Below are 24,922 nucleotides of genomic sequence, written 5' to 3'. Positions count from 1 at the left end.
AACCTGCCTGCATGGGATGAAGTCAAGACCACCTGCAAGGAGCCGGGGCTGGGTCCTGGGGCAAGTCAGGGTCTGGTAAGGCCAAGACCACCAGGCAGTTCAGCTGAGCACTTTGGGACACCAGCCTGGACTGACCTGGACAATGAAGCAGGGGATGGCTCACTGTGGAAAAGGCCTCTTCCCTCAGCCTCTGCGGGTTGTTCCAGAGGAGGGGAGGACTGCCTCTCAGTACCTTCCACCAGCCCTTCCATCTCCTGGGAGAGCTGGCATGAACACATCAGCCCACCACAGGGCGCTGTGGTGGAGCATTCTGCTCAGCATAATCACACTCTCTGCTGTCTGCACCCTGGCTGCTTCACAGCCAAAGAGCCAAATAAAACATGTTCCTACAAAGCCTCTCACTCAGTGACCAAAAAATGCCAAACCCATTGCAATCGAGTCCATTCCAACTCATAGTGACCCTGCAGGACAGAGTAGAACTGCCCCCATGGAGTTTCCAACGAGCGCCTGGAGGATGTGAACTGCCAACCTTTTGGTTAGCAGCTATAGCACTTAACTGCTACGCCACCAGGGTTTCCATCACTCAGTGACAGGAAGGCGTTAATTCTGGCTCAAAAACACGTTCAGGTAAGTCCAGCCAGCAAGGCAGGCATGCCTCCATCCTTATCCATGTGGTGGTGGGGGAGAGGGACAGGCTCTGTTAGCAGACTCAGAGGAATGAGATCCTTAGTGATTTTGAACAATCTTAGAAAACTTGAGCTGCCATGTGAGCAGCAGCACTTTCCCTGAAAGCAAATGCGTTCAAGGAAGGAGAACGATCCACACCGTTCTCTGCATTTTCTAGGTGGAGGTACTGAGAGGCCAGGTCCCCCCCATCCCCCACTGGGAAAATAAATGCACCTGAGACTAAGAGACCTTTTTTAGCCCCAGGCTTTGCTCTTACTCAACACACACACATACACATGCACACACACAAACGCGCACACACACACACACACACACACAGGTAGCCCCCAGCTTATGACAGAGTTCTGTTCTGATGACTTCATCATAAGTTTGTTTTGATGTAAGCCAAATACCTCTTTTATTTTAGTTTTCATTATTATTGCCTGTTATGATCAGCATCTTTATAAATCTGATCTTTATTCTTTGGGGGTTAGCATGAGAATAATAACATCAGCAAATTATGTGCTACAACATTGTATGTAGCACATATCACTAACGATAAAATGTACCAATAAAATGGATGGTCGTAGTGTGGTTGTCGTAACTCAAATATGCTGTAAGTCAGGAACTACCTATATGTATATACAAGTGTATATATGTATATACAGGTATGTATATATATACATATATATGTATATATGGGTATATATATACATATATATGTATATACAGCTGTAGGTGTATATATACATATATATGTATATACAGGTATGTATATATATACATATATATGTATATATGGGTATATATATATATACATATATATGTATATACAGGTGTATATATATATACATATATATGTATATACAGGTGTGTATATATATACACATATGTACATACACACACATATAAAATTATATATATATAATTTTACATTTCTCTCATTTACCTTATGCAAAGTCCTATGCTGTGCGTGTTTTCCTATCCTCAAACCACAAACAACTTAGAGGTAAAAACAAAAAAAAGGAAGAAAGAAATGATAAGTTATAAAGAAATGATACTTTATGCATCATCCAGTCCTCAAGAATTTACATGCACTTTTTCATACATTATCTCATTTAATTTTTTAACATCAAAATGTATTATTAAAGCAGGTTAAAATATAATTTTTCTATTACATCCATGTGCAAAGATGTAAAACTCTTTAAATTCTAACATCTTACTTTTTGCAACTTAACTAACTACAGTGCAAATTTCAGCATTAGTTACACATATCAAGATTCAGATATTTACTAATCATTGTAAATTCTGTGTTTACTGATCATGGTAAAAATGATCAACATGATATGCTGGAGTTAGAAGAAAATTCAGATTCAGTGGTGAGGGAGATCTCTAAAGGAACTTCTGTCTAAGCAGCTTTAAAGGTGCCATTTCATGGGATGCCATTCCTCTCCCTCCGTTTGTTGTTGTCCTCCATCACAGAGCACGGCTACTGCTTGGCGGGGCTGGGCTCATTCCAGGGCCTGGGGTAGAGTTTCTTCCCACATGATGTCAGGATTGGTCATTGCCAGACACAAAACATACGATGAGGTGCCAGGACTCCAGCCCCATTAAACAAGAGGAGCAGGGCCAGGACTGGCACTGACCAGGAAGCTACAGGACTTACCTCCACGAGAAAGAGCCAGAGGAGCTCCAGTCCTGACAGTGTCCATCCCTGCACCTTCCTGTTGGACTCCTACAACCCCAGCAAAGAGGCCGGGCGTGGACTTGTATCCTCATTTTACAGATAAGGAGACCGAATCCTGCTAAGGTCACACAACTAGGACACCAGAACCCAGACCTCGGCAAAGTGCACACCTAAAATAGTTACATAATATCTTGAAATAAATACAGGAGTTGCTTCCTAAAGGATGGACTATTTGCCAGACGGCTATTGCAGAGAGAACTTCGGAGAAGGAAAAGATGCGTTGTGAGGAAACATGGATGAACCTGGGGTAGAGAGTAGGCTATACGGACATAGGAAGGAGAGGGAAGGGCGGGGCTGCAATGAGCACAAGTTCAAGGTGAGAAAAGATCATGACCCCTAGAGTACAGAAGAGATTCCAGAGAATGACCAGCAAGACCCCACTGGGGAGAATTTGTGGTTTGAAAGATCATTCTTGGAAGTTTCTCCCCAGTGGGGGAATCCTCGCAGAAGGGCAGGTGAAAACCTTCCTGAGTGTGACATTCCTGAGCAGACACCATCAGAAGGCAGGATGGTGTGGGCCATGTCGCATGGTGCAAATACCCATGCTGAGGAACAAGGTCAGTGTTTGCAAGTGAATACATGGCATTGACAAGTAACAAACACAGCCAACTAGCCTGCAGCTGGCAGGGACTGTTACAAAGTATCTCACTATCATCCCAAGCAGTACTGCAGGCTGCTGGAGTTCAGCCCCTCCTGCTGAGGCCATCAAACGGCCAGACACACAGCAGGCTTGGGCCAGTTTTTAACCTGCTAGTCCCATGTGTGGTTAGCCAGGACAGATGCCATATGTGGTTAAGAGCATGGACTTTGGAGTTAAGCTAATGTGAGAAGGTGCCCTGGTGGCGCAGTAGTTAAAACGCTTGGCTACTAAGCAAAAAGTGGGTGGTTGGAACCCACTAGCCACTCCACGAGAAAAAGATGTGGCAGTCTGCTTCCGTAAAGATTTACAGCCTTGGAAACCCTATAGGGCAGTTCTACTCTGTCCTATAGGGTCGTTATGAATCAGAATCGACTCGACAGCAATGGGTATGGGAACGCCACAAGATCCTGAGTGCTGGGCTGTCAGATTGCCTTATTACATAGATTCTCTGCATACAAAAAAAAACACTGGTAATAAAGGTTCTGCTAGAAGGGAATGTGCAGAAGAATGAATGAGCCATGTCCTGCAGGACTTAAGATGGCCTTCACTTGGACGTCCAGGTAGAAAATCCAGCACACCTGCCATTTTGCTGCCCCAACCACATGTTAACCATGCTCCTTCTGGGCCTGCCTGTGCCCAGGGAGACAAGAAGGGACAGATTCTACAGAACTGAGGTCAGCAGTGAGCAACCTGGGGTAGGTGGCCCCTCTGAGCCAGTGGATTTGTGTCTACAGGATGCAGAGGAGTTTGCAGCCTCACAGGGCTTTGCTCAGGAACCATTCTTTAGTTCTTTGCACTAAGTGGTGTCAGGGGAGAGGTTCCTCAATCGAGTAATTGAAAAGCTGACTCTCACAGCTGCACTGGGGCTCCAGAAGGCTCAGAGAAGGTCCAAGTGGCCATGGCAAAGGGGCCTGGCTTCCATGCCTGGAGCTGCGGAGACTCTATCCCAGTCTTCCCAGGGGTGGGAGAGACCTTGGTCCTTAGCCCCAGCACAGGCAGACCAACCAGCTTGCCCCCAGTCTGCATCTTCTCAGGGTTCCCCACATCCTTCAACCAATGTCAGAAAATGGCCTCCAGAGCAGGGCGGGCTTGAGGGAGTGAGACTTCCATCAAGCCCTGGCCCTGCCAGCTTCTTCTCTGTGGGTCCTCGAGCAGCTTGCTTTACCTCTGTAAGATGAGGAGGTGGGCAAGGAGCACAGTAGGTACCCAGACAGAAGGACAGAGACGGGTGGGGAGCCCCACAAGGAGCAAATGACAAGATCTCAGACCCAAACCCCACCTGCTCCTTGGACTCCTCAGAGCTTTTTCAGTTACCCCATAGGAAAGCAGGGTGGCTGGACTCGCCCTGCCTATTTTACAGATGAGATCCCTGAGACCCAGATACGAGATAATCATTCTATTTGAAGTGGCAGATACAAGACTGAAACCCAAGACCTGGATGCAACAACTGTGTGCTCTGCAGCAATGTGCCTTAGTTTGGTCCTGGAGGAGGACAGGAATGAAGGCCACTTTCCCAGAGCTAAGGGTTACTCCTGTGGGGTGAATATTTGAAAGCACATACATCAGGGAAGTTGAGCCCCAGAAAGCAACTCCATGTGCAAAACCAGTGGTTTGGGGGGTGGTCTTAGCTATCTAGTACTAATGTAACAGAAATATCACAAGTGGGTAGCTTTAACAAACAGCAATTTATTCTCTCACAGTCTAGTAAGCTTGTTAGGTGCTGTTGAGTCAGTTCCAACTCATAGAGACCCTATGTACAACTGAACGAAACACTGCCCGGTTCTGTACCATCTTCACAATCGTTGTTATGCTTGAGGCCATTGTTGCAACCACTGTGTCAATCCATCTTATTGAGGGTCTTACTCTTTTTTGATGACCCTCTACTTTACCAACCATGATGTCCTTTTCCAGGGACTGATTCCTCCTGATAACATGTCCAAAGTATGTGAGACATAGTCTCACCATCCCAGTAGGCTAGAAGTCCAAGTTCAGGGCACCAGCTCCAGAGCAAGACTTTCTCTGTCAGCTCCGGAAGAAGGTCCTTGTCATCAATTGTCCCCTGGTCTAGGAGCTTCTCGGCACATGGACCCCAGGTCCAAAGGACGTGAAGTTCTCCTGGCTCTTGTTTCTTGGTGGTATGAGGTCCCTCTGTCTTTCTGCCTGCTTCTGTCTTTTATATCTCAAAAGAGATTGACTCAAGATACAACCTAGTCTTGTAGATTGAGTCCTACCTCATTAATATAACTGCCTCTAAACCTGCCTCATTAACATCATAGAGGTAGGATTTACAACACATAGGACAATCACCTCAGATGACAAAATGATGGACAATCACACAGTACTGATTAACTGGGATTACCCTGTGTCTTAGTTATCTAGCGCTGCTATAACAGAAACATCACAAGTGGATGGCTTTAACAAACAGAAGTTTATTCTCTCACAGTCTAGTAGGTTAGAAGTCCGAATCCATGGCACCAGCTCCAGGGGAAGGCTTTCTCTCTGTCAGCTCTGAAGGAAGGTCCTTGTCATCAATTTTCCTTCGGTCTAGAAGCTTCTAAGCACAGGGACCCCAGGTCCAAAGGACATGATCTGCTCCTGGCACTACTTTCTTGGTGAGATGAGGTCCCTCTGTCTTTCTGCTTGCTTCTCTCTTTTATATCTCAAAAGAGATTGACTCAAGATACAACCTAAACTTGTAGATTGAGTCCTACCTCATTAACATAACTGCCTCTAATCCTGTCTCATTAACATCATAGAGGTAGGATTTACAACACATGGGAAAATCACATCAGATGACAAAATGATGGACAATCACACAATACTGGGAATCATGGCCTATCCAAGTTGACACACATTTTGGGGAGACACAATTCAATCCACAACAGGGGGTGACTTCAGCCTCACTTCTCCCTAGAACAAAAGTGGGCCCCTTTGCTCCACTTGCTTCTTGGCCATCCCCAGGTCTAAGGGAAGAGAAGCAAGATTTCTAGTAGAAAATTATAGGAGGTTTGTCATGCCTGGGCTCTCCCCTCATCCTTCACCCAGGCTGTCTTAGTCATCTAGTGCTGTTATGACAGAAATACCACAAGTGGATGGCTTCAACAAAGAGAAGTTTATTCTCTCACAGTCTAGTAGGCTACAAGTCCAAATTCAGGGCATCAGCTCCAGGGAAAGGCCTTCTCTTTCTGTTGGCTCCAGAGGAAGGTCCTTGTTATCAGTCTTCCCTTGGTCTGGGAGCTTCTCTGCGCAGGAACCTCAGGTCCAAAAGACGTGCTCTGATCCCAGCACTGCTTTCTTGATGGTATGAGTTCTCATGTGTCTCTGCTCGTTTCTCTCTTTTATATCTCAAAAGAGATTGGCTTACAGCACTATCCAATCTTGTAGACCTCATCAGTATAACTGTTGCTAATCCATCTTATTACATCATAGTGATAGAGTTTACAACACATAAGGAAATCACATCAGATTACAAAATGGTACACAGTCATACAATACTGGGAATCATGACTCAGCCAGGTTGACAGATATTTTTGGGGGACTCAGTTCAATCCGTGACACTCCACCCTTTGGCCCCCCAAAATTCATGTCCTTGCCACATGTAAAACATATTCACCTCATATAACTGCTAGCAAACTAACAGCAAAAGTCTTAAATCAACTCAAAGTCCAAAATCCAAAAATAAAATTCCTCTTCATCTGTGAAATCTAGAATACAAGTTATCTGCTTCCAAAAGTAGAATGGCAGAACAGGCACAAGCTAGACATTTTCATTACAAATGGGAGAAATTACAGGGAAAGAAGGAATAACAGGCACCAAGCAAGTCAGCAGAACACATTACATTAGTCCTGAAGGCTTGAAAATAATCCTCTGTTTTCTGAGACCATTTACACAATAGCCGTGCCCTCCAGACTCTAAGTATTGGCCACACTCTCCAGATTCCGAGTGCAGGCCCCTCAGTCCTGAGCTTCAGCTCCACCTTCCAGGCCCACTGGGACGGCAACTCTGCTCCCTCGGCTTTAAGCGCACCATTCTCCTAGTCCATCTGAGTGGCAGCTCCACCCTTAGAAACACCAGAGGCCACGGCTCCACCCTTTGAAATCCCAGAGGTCCTGGCCATACCTTTTGAGACTGAGGCAGCTCTGCTTCTTGCGTTCCTTGTCTCTTCAGCTTCTGCTTCCTGTTTTCTTGGCCTCTCAGCTCTCGGGCCTCACGCCTGCATCTGCCCTGCTGTGGCAAGTGTTCCAAAGCTCTGTAGCTCCACCAATAAGTACCTGGAGGCATCCCACTCCACAAGGAAGCCTCCTGTGCACAGGCACTCAGCTCTCTCACTCTCTGGGTCAGCTCCAGCACTGTCTGGCGCTAATCTCCTGGTTCTGCTGCTACCAGTTCTCTGCCACTGCTGCTTCTCTGCTGCTGCCAGTCGTCTGTTGTTGCTGCTTCTCTGTTGCTCCCGGTCTTCTACTGCTTCTGGTTCTCTGCTGCTGCCAGTGCTCTATCCATTCACAGTTTCAAAACCCCTTCCACATTTTAGGTATCTGTTAGAGCAGCATCGCACTCCCAGTACCGAATTCTGTCTTAGTCTTCTAATGCTGCTCTAACAGAAGTACCACAAGTGGATGGCTTTAACAAAGAGAAATTTATTCTCTCACAGTCCAGTAGGCTACAAGTCCAAATTCAGGGCATCAGCTCCAAGGGAACGCTTTCTCTGTCGGCTCTGGAGGAAGGTCCATGTCATTCAAGCTTCCCTTGGTCTGGGAGCATCTCTGTGCAGGAACCTCAGGACCAAAGGATGCGCTCTGCTCCCAGCACTGCTTTCTTGGTGGTTTGAGGTTCCTGCACAGAGAAGCTCCCAGACCAAGGGAAGACTGATGACACGGACTTTCCTCCAGAGCCGACAGAGAAAGCATTCCCTTGGAGCTGATGCCCTGAATTTGGACTTGTAGCCTACTGGACTGTGAGAGAATAAACTTCTCTTTGTTAAAGCCATCCTTGTGGTATTTCTGTTAGAGCAGTATTAGACGACTAAGACACATGCCTTTTCTCCATCAAGGGCCCTGACCCCCTAAGATAGAATCCATGGAGGGCCTCAGCTCTAAGCAACTCAATTTATTGAGGTTTTTTTTAACTTACGAAAAAATGTTCGACTCACCCATGTTTTAAATTACAAACAGAGAAAACATGACTTATCAAAAATTAAACACTTAATACTTTCAGTTCCATATAATAGCCAGTTAGGAAGAGGAGATGGGGGAGGAAAGGGGAAGAGAGTGAGGAATACAAGAAGGGAGGGAAGAACAGAGAGCGTATCAGGCAGGGTCAAGTCAGAAAAACAGGAACAACTCAACATATTTCAACAAGGAAGTGTTTAATACAGGGAATGAGGTGTTTACAAAACTGTTGGATTGTCTAGAGGGGCAAAGGCCAGGGAAGGTCACAACTAACTCACAGGCCACCACTAGCTTTCAGAGAATCAAGAGGTTGCCCCTGCTACCCAAGCTGGACACTATAGGGAACTGCCAATAGTGGCCTTAGTTGCCTGCAGCCACATAGCACGTGATTTTCAGAACAAAATTTCATATCTGCCAAAGTCTACATGTCTTCCCACTCTGTTGGAGTCAGAGTAATAAAGCTTCTGCCTCTCTTCTGTCTTCCAAATCTTACACAACTGCATCTCACTGGTGGAATTTAAAATGTATCTAGGGTAGTTCTCAGACTTCCATCCTCTGCCTGATAAAAGAAAATTTGGGGGAGAAGGGGAATGTGCTGCAAAAGACCTCTAAAGTTTTAAAAAGCAAAGATGTCACTTTGATAACTACGGTGTGCTTGACCCAAGCCATGGTTTTTTCAATTGCCTACTATGCATACAAAAGGTGAAAAATTAAAAAGGAAGACAGAAGAAGAACTGACGCATTCAAACTGTGGTGTTGGCAAAGAATACTGAACACACCATGGACTGCCAGAAGAACAAACAGATCAGTCTTAGAAGACATACAACACAACCAGAATGTTCCTTAGAAACAAAGGTGGCAAGACTTTGGCTCCCTTACTTAGGACATGTCATCAGGAAAGACCAATTGCTAGAAAAGGACATCATGGTTAGTAAAGTAGAACCAACGAAACCAAATCTGTTGCCATCGAGCCGATTCCAACTCATAGTGACCCGACAGGACAGAATAGAACTGTCCCACAGGACAGTTGTGTATATATACTTGTGTATAACAGAAGGAAATGTCTGTCCTGCTCCGTCTTCATGACCATTGGTATGTTTGAGTCCATTGTTGCGGCTATTGTGTCAACCCATCTCAATAAGGGTTTTCCTCATTTTCACTGACGCTGTACTTTACTAGGAGCCCTGGTGGCACAGTGGTTAAGAGCTACGTCTGCTAACCAAAAGGTTGGCAGTTCGAATCCACCAGGCACTCCTTGGAAACTCTATGGGGCAGTTCTACTCTGTCCTATAGGGTTGCTATGAGTCAGAATCGACTCGATGGCCACGGGTTTGGTGGGGTTTTTTTGTCTTCCTACCAATCCCTTTTCCCCTTTCCTTCAGCTCCCAGAGAACTGATGTCCAGGTTGATTTTTACCTCTAAACAAGGAAATAAAGCAATAATCCTAGAAGAATCCATCACTCTGACAAGGCTGTCGATTAACCAGCCCCCAACCAAGCCAGTGGTTAAGAGCTTGGCTGCTAACCAAAAGATCAGCAGTCCAAATCCACCAGCCACTCCTTGGAAACCCTATGGGGCAGTTCTACTCTGTCATAGGGTCACTATGAGTCGGAATTGACTCTGTGGCAACAGGTTAGCCAAGCCAAAAGTGCTTAGAATATCCCAAAAGAATGGTCAATAATGAGTTCAGCAGCAGCACTAGGATGCAGCAAAGTAGGTGATGCCTGTATATGAGAAGATGGATGCAGAATGGGTTATTGAGCCCAACTTTGCAGCCTGGTAGAGGACAGAGGAGGGGAAGGTGGACTGGCCTGGGGCTGGGGCATCTCTAACCAGATTCAAGGCCATTCTTTGTGAGACTACCAAAGGCCCCAGAGGGCTGCCAAGGCCCAGAACAGCTCTAGGCCACAGATGAAGAGCCATTTGAAAGGATGTTGGACACAGAAACATCATTCTCCAGCTTCACAGCTGTGTCATATATATCAGAAAGTGTGCACCGGTGCTGTCAGCAAGACGAAAAAGGGACCGTCTCTGAGAGACCAATTTCGAGTCCAGTCTGATAGATCTTTCCCTTTTTCACACTTGGATTCTTATTTTAAACAACCCTCTCTACCCTAAAAAGATTTACTTTCTTTAGCGCTTGGAGACTAGGCTTTTGATCAAGCAGGATGTGGTAAAACACTGCCCCCTGGTGGTTACAACTGTTGCTGCAAATAATCCACCTTCCAAAGATTCCTTTCTATTCAAGCGTTCAGTGTGGGCCTCAGAATGTGGCGCCTCCAGCCGGCCTGGCCTGAACATCACCACTCAAGCTGCCAAATCTGAGGAATTGCCCCATCATCTTTGTCTGAATCCTGGTCTCGCTTCTGCTATTTTTTGCATAGAGAGTGTATGATCTTGGCAAGTCCTCTTGACCAAAGGGAAGGAAACTAACCCCAGCTTTGGTTTTTCAGCCATCCTGGTCTGGTCTCTGACATGCCATGTCACCTTTTGGTAACCAAAAGTTACCAACTGTGTTCAGCCACAAAGAAATGAAAATAGCATACAGTAAGTGCTCAATAAATGTTAAGAGAATGGTGTAAAGACAGGGAGCATGGTGGAGTGGACAGAGCACTGGGCAAGGATTCTGAAGTCTAAGGTCCAAGTCCTGCTGTGTTTCCTTGTGGAATGGTCTTCTTTTTCTCAACTTCCTTTTCTAAAAAGAAAAAAAAAGTGTTGGGCCGCTAACCGAAAGGTTGGCAGTCCTAACCCACTCAGTGGCTCTGCGGGAGAAAGACCTGAAGATCTGCTTCCGTAAAGATTACAGCCAAAAAACCCTGTGAGGCAGTTCTACTCTGACACATGGGGCAACTATGAGTCGGAATTGACTCGACACACACAACAACAATGGTCCCTTCCGCCTCACAAACTTGGGGAGTCTAGTCCTAACAGGTTTTAATCTGCAGCCATCACTTAAGGATAGTATTTAACAGCCACGTGTCCCTGGGTGGTGCAAATGGTTAATGCATTCAGCTGCTAACCAAAAGGCTGGAAGTTCGAGTCCACCCAGAGGCACCACAGAAGAAATGTCTGGTAATCTATTTCTGAAAAATCAATCATTGAAAACTCTAAGGAGCACAGTTCTACCTTGACACACATGTGGTCGCCAAGAGTCTTTCTATTATTATTTAACGGCCAGAAAAAAGAACCCCTGCTCTCCCTGTGGCTGAACTGACAGTATCAACCCGCAGTGTGAGCAAAGCAAATGCAGGACCCTAGGCTGTCACCCCAGTTTTACAATTGCCTCTCTGTTCGAGTTTAGTCAGTGTAGTGGGTTGAAGAGTGGTACCCAAAATTCATGTCTACTGGTAACCTCAGAATGTGGCTTTATTTGGAAATAGGGTCTCTACAGATGTAATTAGTCAAGGATCTTGTGCTGCAATCATCCTGGAATTAGGGTGGACCTTATGAGAAGAGGAGAGGACATACAGAGACCCACGGGGAGAAGACAACTGTGTGTGGACGGAGGCAGAGATTGGAGTGGTGCTGCCACAAGCCAAGGAATACCTGGGGCCCCAGGAAGCTGCAATAAGCAAGGGAGGATTGTTTCCCAGAGCCTTCAGATGGAGCATGGCCCTGCTGACACCTTGACTTAGGACTTCTGGTCTCCAAAGCTGTGAGAAAACCAATGTCTGTTGTTTTAAGCCAACAGTTTGTGATAACTCGTTATGGCAGCCACAGGAAACCAATACAGTCAGCTTCTTCCAATGGGGTTGGCCTGGCCCCTAAGTCCTACCCTTCCAGCTCCCATGTTCTCTGAGACTCTGTCATGAATATGGTTTATAGTCAGGGGCTCTAGGCCCACAAGCTGGGCAGGATACTGAGAAGGAGTAGCCCAGCGCTCTGTGCTGGGGCTCTCGGGTCCTGCCCATGTGATCATGCACGTCCTTGTCCACCCTCCCACCTCCAGGCAGCTATGAGGCAGGACCACACAGCCAGGCCACTCACTGCAGATGGCCCATGCCAAGGCATGTGTCCATCCCAGCTGCCAGCTGCCGAGGGGGGAAGCATAACAAAACTAGCCAGAAGGAACCCTTGTTGAGCTAACTTTCAGTTGGGGAGCTAGTTCACCTTGTTTTGCCCACTTTGGGTATCAGAATCTTGCCCCATATCCCTAAAAGACAGTGCAGATGGATTCTTTTTAAGATATGTTACTCCCTATAATTACACCCCGCAGACCCAAAAGGACAGAAAAGGGAGTTGAATCTAGGCTTCAGAACCACCTCACCAGGGCACAGGCGCTCCCCTCCTACAGCATGGCTAAGGGCAGTAGCTAGGGTTGTTGGGTCTTTCCTGAGCCCCGTATTATTTTTATCCTAGAAGAGCTGGGCTCTCTGCCTCTTGAATTACATTCTTTATCGCTAATTTGGAGGTCTGTGCCCTGGTGGCGCGACAGTTAAGTGCTCGGCTGCTAACCAAAAGGTCAGCAGTTTGAACCCACCAGCTGCTCCATGAGAGAAAGATTACAGCCTTGGAAACCCTGTGGAGCACAGTTCTACTCTGTCCCACAGGGTCAGCTGGAATCTGCTGAGCAGCAACAGGTTTTGTTTTGTTCTTTTGGTTTATTGGTCATTCTCAAAGTGTAGTCTCTGAGTACTGGTACTTGCCAGTATGCTCTGCAAAATGCTAGATGAAGCTGTGTTGACTCATGGCTCTTCCCCAAAACCATCTCCCAAAAGTATACAGTGGTATCACTCTGGAACCCCTTGAAGAAGGAAGTTATTCTTTTAGGTTTGAGATGTAAGTTCTAGAGTTCCCTCAGTTTCTGGTGATGTGTTGTAATTTTCCTTTGTCATTACATGATGTATGTATTTTCCTGTGTATTAAATGATGTAAATACTTTTTTGACGGTAGAAAGCAAATGAACTATGATCTTAGAATATATACCATATTTTACGCAAAAAAGCACGCCTTCTACGTTTGTTTGCCAACCACACCCTCCCCCTGCAAAGTATCTTCATAAGCACCACTATGCCAATCTTTTTTTACATGTTGCTGTTGAAAAAAAAAAAAATTAACATAGCGCAGTTAGGAAAATACTTCCAGGAGGGAGCGTGCAGTTGGCAAACAAACACAGAAGGCCTGCTTTATTTGCATAAAAACATGGTACTATGTATCAGTCAGCATCCAGTTAGGGAACAAAAAAATCACACCAGCAATCTGAATAGAAAAAATTTAATATAAAGAATTGTTATCTAGTAAAAGTATTAACTAGCAAAACTTCTAGAAGAGTAAAAGAGGACTCTAAGGAATAAAAAGGAGCCCTGGTGGTGCAACGGTTCAGTGCTCAGCTGCTAACCAAAAGGTTGGCAGTTCAAACCCACCAGCAGATCTGCAGGAGAAAAGACCTGACAATCTGCTCCTGTAAAGATTACAGCCTAGGAAACCCTATGCGGCAGTTCTACTCTATCCTATAGGGTTGCTATGAGTCAGAATCAACTCCAACAAAATGGAATGAAGGAATAGTAAATGCAAGCAACAGCTCTTACCTCTAAGGCTGAGGGAGATTACCCAAAGAAGGAACTAAGAACTTGGAAGGGACCCCACCCTCAAGGATGTGATTCAAACCTCACTGGACACAGTGTGGCTGCAGCCCATCGGATGGTGAAGAAGTTCCCTAAGATGCCAGCCAGCTGGATGCCCCCCTGATGGGTGCCATAGAAATTCACTGTTTGCTGCTGGCAGTCACTCTGTAGGAAGAAAAAAAGGCACACTGGAACTGGAAGAAGAGTCCTTCCCCTGATGCACCTTGCAGTGTCTCTCTAGCACCCTCTATTGATAAATTCTAACATTGCACCAGCTGGCAAGGAGAAACCTTTACAAGGTCCCGTATCACAAAGTAGGCAAAAAAGGATTTGGAGTTGAGAGGCAATAGATTAATAGATCTACTCTGTGCCAGGCCCTGTGTTACTCCTTTCCCTCATGAATTCCATATAATCTCAGCCATAATTCTTTGAAATAGATATTAGCGTTTCCATTTTAATGCTGGGGAAACCCTAAAGACTAAAAGTTAAGCAAGGCTGGTCTTTAAACTGCTGTGTGTGGCTCTAGATTCTGTGTTTCTACACCAAGAGAGCAATGCCTCTCTCTGTAAAGGGTAAAGGACAGTAAGGTCTTGTTCTCTCCATCCCCTGACTTCTCCTGTATTAAGTCACAGAAACTTCCCTGGCATTGGATCTTTACTCCTTGGAGAGACAGACAGTAGGACAGATTCCCTGTGGGTACTCTAAGGTGGCAATTCCCAAACGACAATCACTGGGGGAGTTTGGCGAAAATAGAGGTTCCCAGGCTCACCTCCAGAGATTCCAATTTAGTAGATTTGGGGGGCATTAACAAACTGCCTAGAAGTCTCTGATGTACCCCAAGGGCACAGAGTCAATCTCCACTGGACTAGAAGTGGAGAGTAAGGAGCTGCCCAGCCTTCAATGGAATGGGGAAGGACATCATGTTAACAAGCTCCTCTCAGCCTGCTACCCTATGGAAAGATCAGTATTTCCAAAATGAAAATCAAATAGGGCACATGGATCTGCTTTATGGGTAATTAAGTTGTAATGGTTCTTAAAAAGACAAAATTGATTCCCATTTGTCAGGTAGGGAAATTTGGAGGCCGGGGCTCCAGGACCCCCTAGCCTCTTGCCTGGCAGCCCCTTAAGGCATATTTTTGGACTAGTGGCACTTAAGATTAGAGCATATCAGGGTGTTATAGATTGAATTGTGTCCCCAAAACGTGTGCCAACTTGGATAGGCCATGATTTCCAGTATTGTTTGATTGTCCATCATTTTGTCATCTGATGTGATTTTCCTATGTGTTGTAAATCCTACCTCTATGATGTTAATGAGGCAGGATTAGAGGCAGTTATGTTAATGAGTTAGGACTCAATCTACAAGATTAGATTGTATTTTGAGTCAATTTCTTTTGAGATATAAAAGAGAGAAGCAAGCAGAAAGACAGAGGGACCTCATCTCACCAAGAAAGTAGTGCCAGGAGCAGATCATGTTCTTTAGACCTGGGGTCCCTGTGCTGAGAAGCTTCTAGACGGAAGAAAAATTGATGACAAGGACCTTCCTTCAGAGCTGACAGAGAGAAAGCCTTCCCCTGGAGCTGGTGCCATGGATTCGGACTTCTAACCTACTAGACTGTGAGAGAATAAACTTCTGTTTGTTAAAGCCATCCACTTGTGATGTTTCTGTTATAGCAGCACTAGATAACTAAGACACAGGGTAATCCCATTTGGCCCAGGAATAAGAGCTACCAGCTTTTGCATACCTACCATGCACCTACATTATCTCCAATCCTTAAACCCTCTTGCAAGTTTTAACAGTCCTATCTGTCAGATAGGGAACACTGGTGGTTTGGTGTAGAACTCTCGGCTTCCGTGCGGGAGACCTGGGTTCGATTCCTGGCCAATGCACCTCATGCACAGTTACCACCCATCTGTCAGTAGAGGCTTGGGTGTTGCTATGATGCTGATCAGGTTTAAGCAGAGCTTCCAAATTAAGACAGATTAGAAAAAAAGGCCTGGCGATCTACTTCCAAAAATCAGCCAATGAAAACCCTAGGATCACAACGGTCCTATCCATAACTATCACGAACATGGTACAAGACCAGGCTGTATTTCATTCCATTGTACATGGGGTTACCATGAGTCAGGGGCTGACTCGATGGCAGCTAACAAAAACAACACATCTGTCAGATGAGGAAACCGACATCTTACCCAAGACCACACAGATACAAGGGGCAGAATTGAAATTCAGCTGTGGCTGGTCATGCTCCAAAGCTGTGCTCGTGCTCCCACACGGCCTTGGGAAAGGGAAGCCGCTCCTGGCTCAGGGCTCTGACAAGAGGGGAGCCAAGCTCCCCCCAAGAGTGGCTGGCTAGGCCAGGAAGAGCTGACCCAGCACAGCCTGCCAGGAGCCAGAACTCGGAGCAGGCTCCAGAACTGCCCCTGTGGGGAGAAGGGGATGCGGAGCCCAGGCCATGGGCCACCCAGATACCTGGAGATGAGAGTGACAGAGATTGGAGGGAAGCCTGGGATCGTGCCTTTTTACAGGACTGTAATGCAGTCCACTAGAAGTTGTGGCCCCATCAATGTTACAATATCTGATCCAGTCTCCTGAGTCACTGCAGGAAGGGCCACCTGTAAATTATACCCAGAAAGGGGGAAAATTCAGAAATGCTCCAAGTGCCAGCCTGTTTAAGCCGATAAAAGGATGAGAACTGCTTAAACTGTTCCCTGTCACACTGCCCAAATGGTGCAAAATGCAAGAAAACTCAGTTAGTGTTGGGGGTCCTAGGCCTTGTGAATACAAAGAAAAAGCTAGCACAGGCGCATCTGTGAGCCCACAGGACCATGAGCTCCTCAGAGGCAATAGCTCCACTTTGGCCATGTGTATCTCCAGTGGCCAGCACATGCCATGTGGCCTGGGACAGAGTCAGGTAGATGGAGGTTCTGATTCCTGCCACCTGCGGGCTGTGAGCCTCGGCCCTAACCCATCTGTCTTAGTTACCTCGTGCTACTGTAACACAAATACCACAAGTAGTGGCTTTAGAGAACATAAATTTATTTCCTTACAGTTCTGGAAGCCAAGAGTTGAAATCGGTCTCAGCCATGTCTGTTTCTTCCTTGCCAATAGCCCTGGGTGTTCCTTGGTTCCTTGACTTGCAGATGGTCCTCACGTGGCCTCTGACCCCTACCCGATGTGTGTCTCTGTGTCTATTCTGGTCTTTTTATAACTCAGAAGTGATGAGGTTTAGGATCCACCCTACACTGTTAGGACCTCGTTACCATAACAAAAGAAAAACCCTATTTCCCAAAAAGATCACAATCACAGGTACAAGGACCAGGGATTCAACACGTGTTTGGGGGAGGGCACAATTCAACCCATAACAACGTCTGAGCCTAAGTTTCCCCCTCTGTGAAATGGCATCTAAAAATACTGCCTCTTGTATCCCTTCGGGAGCAAGGGAGAATGAAGAGAACAGGATACAAGGAAAAGATTAGTCTGAAGGACTAACTGTCCACAGCTACCAAGGCCTCCACCGGCCTGAGTCCAGTACAGCTAGATGGTGCCCAGCTACCACCACTGACTGCTCTGACCAGGATCACAGCAGAGGGTTCTGGAACGAGCTGGAGAAGGATGTAGAGCATAATTCTAACTCACAAATAAAAAGACCAGATTTACTGGCCTAAAGGAGACTGGAGAAACCCCGAGAGTATGGCCCCCAGACACCCTTTTAGCTCAGTGGTGAAGTTACCTCCGAGGTTCACCATTCAGCCTGGGAATGGACCGCCCCGTAAAACCAAATGAGACTAATGAGGTACAGGAGTCCAGTGACAAGGGCCAGAAAGCAGAAGGGGACAAGGAAGCTGATGATAGGGAACCCAAGGTTGAGTAAGGATCTTGTTGATGTGTTGTGAGATTGTTAACCATTGTCATAGGGCAACATTTGTAGTAACTGTTAAATGTGAAACTATTTTGTTCTGTAAGCCTTCATCTTAAGTGAGAATAACAGCACAATTCGAAGAGCATAGTCAGTGTCACTGAACTGTGCATGTAGAAATTTTTGAAATGGCGTATCTTTGGCTATGTGTATTTTCACCAAAAAAAAAATAAAGAGTTTGAGAAGTTAGAGGGTTGATATGTTGTGGGGTTTGTTAACCAATGTCATAAAACAACATATGTACTTCTGTTTCATGAGAAACTATTTGTTCTGTAAGCCTTCACCTTAAGTACAATAAAAAGATAAAAAATAAAATACAATAAAATAAAAATACTGCCTCTTGGAGATGTGAGGGTTAAATAACATAATGTGGGCAAAGGGTCTAGCCCAGTCTCTGGCACAGAGTTGGGTCCACCATAGCTGAACATGGCAGGGTTGGGGAGAGACTGCCCTGTGAGCATGGCACAGACCTGTGAGGACCCTGATAGCCAAACAGGTGTGTGCTTATCTCCATCCTTGCGTCTGCTCCAACAGGAAACCCTCTGTTGTGAGGGGACAGGTGCATGCTCATGTCCATCCCTGCCCTCTCTCCAACAGGGAGCCCTGCGTGGTGTGGGGACAGGTGTGTGCTCATTCCCATCCCTGCCTCCTCTCCAAAGGGAGCCCTGTGTGCTGTGGGGACAGGTGTAAGAACTGAGGACCAGACTGCCTCAAAGAACCTTGTTAATAATCAGGAGATAGGACAGCAAATTTGGCCCAAAACAAACAAACAAAAAACTCCATTGCTATTAGGTTGATTCTGGCTCATGGTGACCCCATGTGTGTCAGAGTAGAACTGTGCTCCATAGGATTTCAGAGGTGTAGATCACCAGCCCTTTCTCTCTGGGTGGACTTGAACTTCCATCCTTTCAATTAGCAGTTGAGCATGTTGACTGTTTGTACCACCCAGGGACTTTTAAATTCAGGCCAGGCTTAGAATTTGGAAGATGAGCTTCTCTCTCCCTCTCTACCAGACAAACCTTATCACAGCCAACAGAAGGATAAATCTGGCCAGGTCACTCAAAAGTCCTTGCTTGCTCCCCAGTGACTGCACCTGGCACCACAACACTGCCCTCCACTCTCACAACCCTACACACCTTCTGTGTACTGACCAGTGGAATAGGCAGAGAACAGGCCGGTGTCAGGAAGCCTGCATTTTAGGTCCAAATTTGTAGCGAGCTGTGTGACCTTAGGAAAATCTCTCCCTATCTCTGTGCCTTTGCTTCCCCAGACCAGACTCCTTCCTTCCTTCTTTCACTGCATACATTACTACTGAGTGCTTACTATGAGCTGGACGATCCTAAAAGATCCTTCTAACTGTGATAATATATTTTTTTACGTGATGTAGTTTAATGCACTAGGAGATATTTTTAGGAACATACAGGAAAAGAATTGAGATGAAAATAAAAATGTCTCCTTAATCACAGTACCTGGAGATGTGTGTTTCCTCCCAGGCTTTGACTTTTCAATCTACATTTCTGTAAACTCTGTGAATGGAGTGCTTCTTTGGAAAGTGCTTTGATAGCTTGAAGAATGCAGGGCCGTTATCCCTGCCCTCTGTCTGTCCAGGGCTGACCAATCTCCAGTCTGCTTACAAAGGGGTGTCAGCATGAAGCTGGGACAAAAGTGGATGCTTCTTGGACTGCAACTCTGGATTTTCCTTAACTTTCCCCTCCACAGTCATACCTGTCCACGGTAATACCTATCCACGGTCATACCTGTCCACAGTCATACCTGTACACAGTCATACCTGTCCACAGTCATACCAGCTCTCCCTGCCGGACTCCCTCCAGCTCAGGCAAAGAGCCAGTAAGAGGATCCAGAGCTTTTCTGGGGGAGTTGCATATTGTGGAGGAACAAACATGAGCTTTAGCTCCAAACAGGCCTGGTTCCAACCCCAGCTCTGCCCTTTACCTGCCATGTTACCTGGGAAGTTACTTAACATTTCTTAACTTTGCTATCCAATATCTATTCAGTGGAGAGAATAAGTTTCTGCCTGTCAGGGTTGTTGTAAAGATTAAGTAAAATGATACAAGTGATGTTTCTGGCCACATGCTGTTATTGTGTTGTTGTGTGCCGTCAAGTTGATTCCAACTCATAGCAACCCCATGTGACAGAGTAGAACTGTCCCCATAGGGTTTCCTAGGCTGTAATCTTTATGGGAGCAGATCAACAGGTCTTTTCCTCCTGTGGAGCCGCTGAGTGGGTTCAAACTGCTGGCCTTTCAGTTAGCAGCCGAGCGTTTAACCATTGTACCACCAGGGCTCCTTGGCCACGTACCAGCAGCTCATAAATAACAGTACCACTTTATGTAATATGAGATACTAGCTAGCTCCTCCTTAAATGAGATAATCCCTGTAAAGTGTTGGGATGGTTGCCTGGGTAAGCACTCCACATTTTCCACCGCCGTCTTCAGTCGTTTTTATCTCTTTCCTGTGGCCTACAGGTGGCAGCACAGTGCCGTGGATCCAGAACCCTCGCCCTCCTCAGTCTGTCACCTCCGAGAAGGTGAGTGCTGGCTGGGCCTGGGGTGACAACAGTCACCCAGCTGTTTATTGCACTCTCACCATACTGCGTGGAGCACTTAACACAACGCCTCATGTTAATCCTTATAAGGGTCTTATGAGGGAGATGAGGTTACCGCCAACGTGCAGGGGAGGAACGGAGTTGGGGGTGCTCAGGTGGTAGGAACGGAGCGGAGCCAGGAATCAAACCCAGTCTCACCCGTGCCAGCCCAAGCACTCACCCACAGTGCCAAGCGGCCTCCTGGTGGCTTCCAGGTCCTCAGCTGCCAGAGATGGAGAGTGAAGCCCACGGAGGGGAGGGACTGGAGCCCAGGGCTCTGACTCCCGGGAACTGCTCTTCCCCCACAGACCCAGCCTTCGGGAGTGGCCCCTCAGCCAAGGCCCCCACCGCAGCGGTGAGGCTGCTGCCTGCACTCGGGAGAGGCTCTGAGAACCCCAATGTTTCATTGTCACTTTTTGCCTTATCCAGCAGGACCTTTTCCAATCCCCAAGTAATCTTAGCTGCCAGGAGCCAAAAGTGATCTGCAGAAAACGTCCTCCAATCCCCCCTCAGCTAAATCATCTCTTTTTACGGAATTCCTCTAGGCAATTGCATTTGCTACATAATGGCTTCCAATCCCCTCAGTCCCCAGACATTCCTGGGGAAGGCACGTGGGGGCGGGGGGTGCACACATGTGCGCCTGCTGGGGTTGGTCAGCCAGCAGGTCTGGGTAGGACCGCGCCTGTGACCACCAGCTTGTCTACTCAGCTTCTACCTTCTTCCTCGCTCCTACAAGTCTCACATTAAAGTAGACGTGGGGGGGCTTATGCCTGTGCCTGTCCTTCTCTGGATACAGGCTAGCCGGCCAGGAGCAGAGAAACCCCGCCCTCACCCCTCTCGGCACAGACTGGCTCCAGAGCAATGCTCTTGTTTGCAAATACAGAGTCTGAAGCCAGGGCCTCAATTTCCTTCCTTCTTACCAAACCCACTGCAGTCCAGTGGATTCCGACTCATAGCGACCCTATAGGACAGAGTAGAAATGCCCCATAAGGTTTCCAAGGAGCAGCTGGTGGATTCGAACTGCCGACCTTTTGGTTAGCAGTGGAGCTCTTAACCACTGTGCCACCAGGACACCCCCTCCTGTCTTAAGTGGGGATTAAAAATAGTCCTACCTCATACAGTTGATGGGAGAATTTATTGAGATAATATATTTTATGTGCTGCTTGAAGCAGTGACAAGCAATCAGTGTTAGCTATGGTTGGTCTGAAATATCTACCTGCCACCCCACCTTCATCTCAGTGATTACCACAGCCTTCCTCACCCACTCCCCCAGGTCTCCCACCTCTGCAGGTGTGGCACCCCGGAGGGACAGAGGCTGAGAGATACAATGGCTGGCAGCTCCTGGGCCCACAGAGCCCTTGAGGGCTTTGCAGGTCTGGGGCTGCTGTGAGAACTCACCTCCCAGCCCATCAACAATTCTGGCTGGGGAGAGACCCGAGGACCTGCAGCTCAGAGAAGGAGCAGTGTGAGTGGAGGAGAGATGCAAGGTGGGGCCTCGAGGAGGTTTGGGGCTCAATCTTTTGAGAGACAGGGGAGTAAGAGCCAGGGAGGCAGGTGGACTGGGGAGAGGCCGCCCCTGCATCCCAGGCAGAAATGGGCCTACCTTAGCCAGAACAGAGAGTGGTCACAGGCAGCAGGGAAGCTGCAGGCCCTTGGGGGCAGCAGGCAGGAGACAAAGGGGCCAGGCAGGCAGCTCTGTGAGCCTGAGCAAATTATTTAATCTTTGAGACATAACTACACTGTTTATTTATAACCCTCAAATCAGCAGGCCTCCCCTGCCCTGAAGAACAAGATAAGATCGGCTTAAACTCCCTGCGGAAAGTTCCATTCCCTCCCCAAGAGTTATGCTCTTGGGCTGACCTCCTGCCTCCCCTGAGCTCTCCATTTCTGCTCTGGTTCCACAGCTGTGCCCTTATCTTCTCCCAAGTGTTGGCCCAATCGTGGGATTCTATCTCCTTTCCCTATGCCCATGCTATACCAAAAAACAAGAACAAAACATAACTCACTCACTCTCTTCAGGATGACGGGTTCCAGGGCTTCATGCAGGTTGTGCCTTGCTTGGCCCAGTGCACAGAAGCACGCCCCTGGTCAGCAGGGAGTGCCCCTCCTTAGGAGGCATCAGCTCACTCTACAAGCTCAGGCTACATGGTGGAAGTTAACATCCTCCACGTCCTAGAGACTGACTGGAACCTAGGCCAGCATGCCCTGGCCACTCATGTTTTAGACAGAGAAGGTCATGGCTTCAAACTCCTCTGAAATGGTGTCTTAATGAGAGTTACTGAATTTTAGGCCTCTATCAGTCTAGAGGGGCCCTGGTGGTACAGTGGTTAAGAGCTCGGCTGCTAACCAAAAAGGATGACAGTTCGAATCCACCAGCTCCTTGGAAACCCTACAGGGTGGTTCTCCTCTGTACTACAGGGTTGCTATGAATCGAAATCGACTTGAAGGCAACAGGTTGGTTTGTTTGTTTGGTATCAGCCTAGAAATCCTCACCACTCAAATCACTGGATTTCCTCCCAGGCATTGAAAGGAAGACAGTAAGGGTCTTTATCTCTAATCAGCTATCACAAGTGATTCAAAAATACATTTCATTCGATCAATAATTTTCTAATTTTTTTAAATGTAATAGATTCAATTTGCTCACAACAAAACTTCATGCAGGAACCCCAAGACAGATAAAATGGGATAAAGACAACTGCTTGGCTGACTCTGGGGAGGCAGGGGGAATGAGAGTTCCCAATCCTGGGCTCAGCTCCCCTTTTCCCTGGATCTCTGAGACATCCGTTGCCGTTGAGTCAATTCCGACTCATAGAGACCCTATAGGACAGAGTAGAACTGCCCCATAGGGTTTCCAAGGAGTGGATTCAAACTGCCAACCTTTCGGTTAGCAGCTGAGCTCTTAACCACTGCGTCACCAGGGCTCCAGAGACTAGAAAAGGAAACAAAAATACCTCTTTAACCAGTGTAAGGACACTCAGTATCACTCTAAGTAAGATAAATGCAAATTAAAACAACGCTGAGAGACTATCTTTGCTCTATCTGATTGGCAGAGATCCAAAAAGTTTGCAATGTGCTTTTTTGGTAAAGGTGTAGGGAAACAGGCACTTTTATGCTTTGTAGGTGAGAGTCTAAATTGGTACAACAACTGTAGAGGGCAATTTGGCAATACAAATCACAGGTTGTCTGTCAGTTTGTTGTACTGTGGTGGCTTGCATGTTGCTATGATCCCAGATGGTATGCCACTGATATTTCAAATATCAGCAGGGTCACCCATGGTGGACAGGTTTCAGCAGAGCTTCCAGACTAAGAAGAACTAGGAAGAAAGGGCCTGGTAATCTACTTCCAAAAATCAGCCAATGAAACCCACATGTGTCACAACAGAGAATATTGTCTGATATAGTGCTGGAAGGTGAGCCCCCTAGGTTGGAAGGCACTCAAAATACATAGTGTCTGCAGCAATGAACTCAAGTATACCAAGAATCATGAAGATGGCGCAGGACTGGGCTGTTTTACATAAGGTCACCATGAGTCAGAGCCCACAAGGCGACTAAGAACAACAACATGATACACATATCCCTAGACCCAGAAACTGAAACATCAGGAATTTATGCTACAGATAATATCTGCACAAATGGGAAATGGCATTATAGTATTGTTTGTAATAGTAAAAGACAGTAAACAATCTAAATGCCCATCAGTGGGGAGTGGTTAAATAAATGGTATGCCCATACAATGAAATAGTCTGTAGTCATTAAAATGAGAAAACTCTTTTGCGTTGATCAGGAAAGACCTCCAAAATATACACTGCTGAGTGAAAAAACCAAGGCAACAGAACAATGTTCAAATGTGCTGCTATTTATATAAAAGGAAGTGGTGGTGGTGGTGGGGATAATACAGAAGTATTTCCTTCTAAGGGCATAAAATATTTTTGAAAGGATAACAATAAACTAGTAGCATTGGCTTCCCGTGGAGAGAATTAGGTGGTAGGAGAAAAGCGATGTGAGGGAGACTTTTTATTGTGTACACTTCTAAATTTTGAACCATGTGAAAATGTATCTTATTCAAAAACTTAAAATATGTATATGTATATAAACAAAGGGGATAAAAAGAAAACTGCTGCTTGAGATAAAAGCTGAGAAGTATATTAGTCTCCTGCTTTAACTATACATAGAGTGATTTTTACCCTCAGAGAATCCAAAAAGCCAAAATGCAAATTCCATTTTTAAAGATTACCTAATATTGTTCAATAAATTAAGCTTCTACAGTTTTAAATTCAAACGGCTATAGGCTTTCTGGCTTCTGCTTAAGATGTAGAAAGCTGGAAAGAGCATTGCTCTCACTTTTATCAAAAACAAAGGTCAAATAATCCACAACTTTTCTTGAACTCAGCAGAAAACTGAGGTTGTGGGGCAATAAACTGCCAAAATCTAAGGAAAAACAGAGGCCTCCAAGGGGAGGTGGGACACAAGCACTTGCTTGTCTGGTATAGATTTTGGACACCATACAAGTTGGAAAGAAGAATTCAGTCAAGTCTTTTAACAAATTCCTAAAGACCAAGGATGGACCTGCATGAGAGTGTAGACCCCTTGGGAACTACAGACATAAGGGAAATTCGC

The 24,922-nt window shown here is 46.4% G+C and overlaps 1 protein-coding gene across 1 annotated transcript in view; it reads left to right on the top strand.

Annotated features, from left to right (window-relative positions):
• Window positions 1–21,668, top strand: part of CAPN13 (calpain 13) — a 139,137-nt gene extending 117,469 nt beyond the window's left edge. Inside the window, 3 exon segments of the mRNA XM_023732400.1 lie at window positions 18,300–18,324; window positions 20,188–20,249; window positions 21,597–21,668. Coding sequence (XP_023588168.1) covers window positions 18,300–18,324; window positions 20,188–20,249; window positions 21,597–21,668 — 159 coding nt within the window.
• Window positions 21,669–24,922: the final 3,254 nt, after the last annotated feature.

The sequence above is a fragment of the Trichechus manatus genome, unplaced genomic scaffold (assembly GCF_000243295.1).
Source record: "Trichechus manatus latirostris isolate Lorelei unplaced genomic scaffold, TriManLat1.0 scaffold00052, whole genome shotgun sequence".
In the NCBI taxonomy this organism is placed as follows: Eukaryota; Metazoa; Chordata; class Mammalia; order Sirenia; family Trichechidae; genus Trichechus; species Trichechus manatus.
This window is presented reverse-complemented; position numbering and strand designations above follow the sequence as displayed.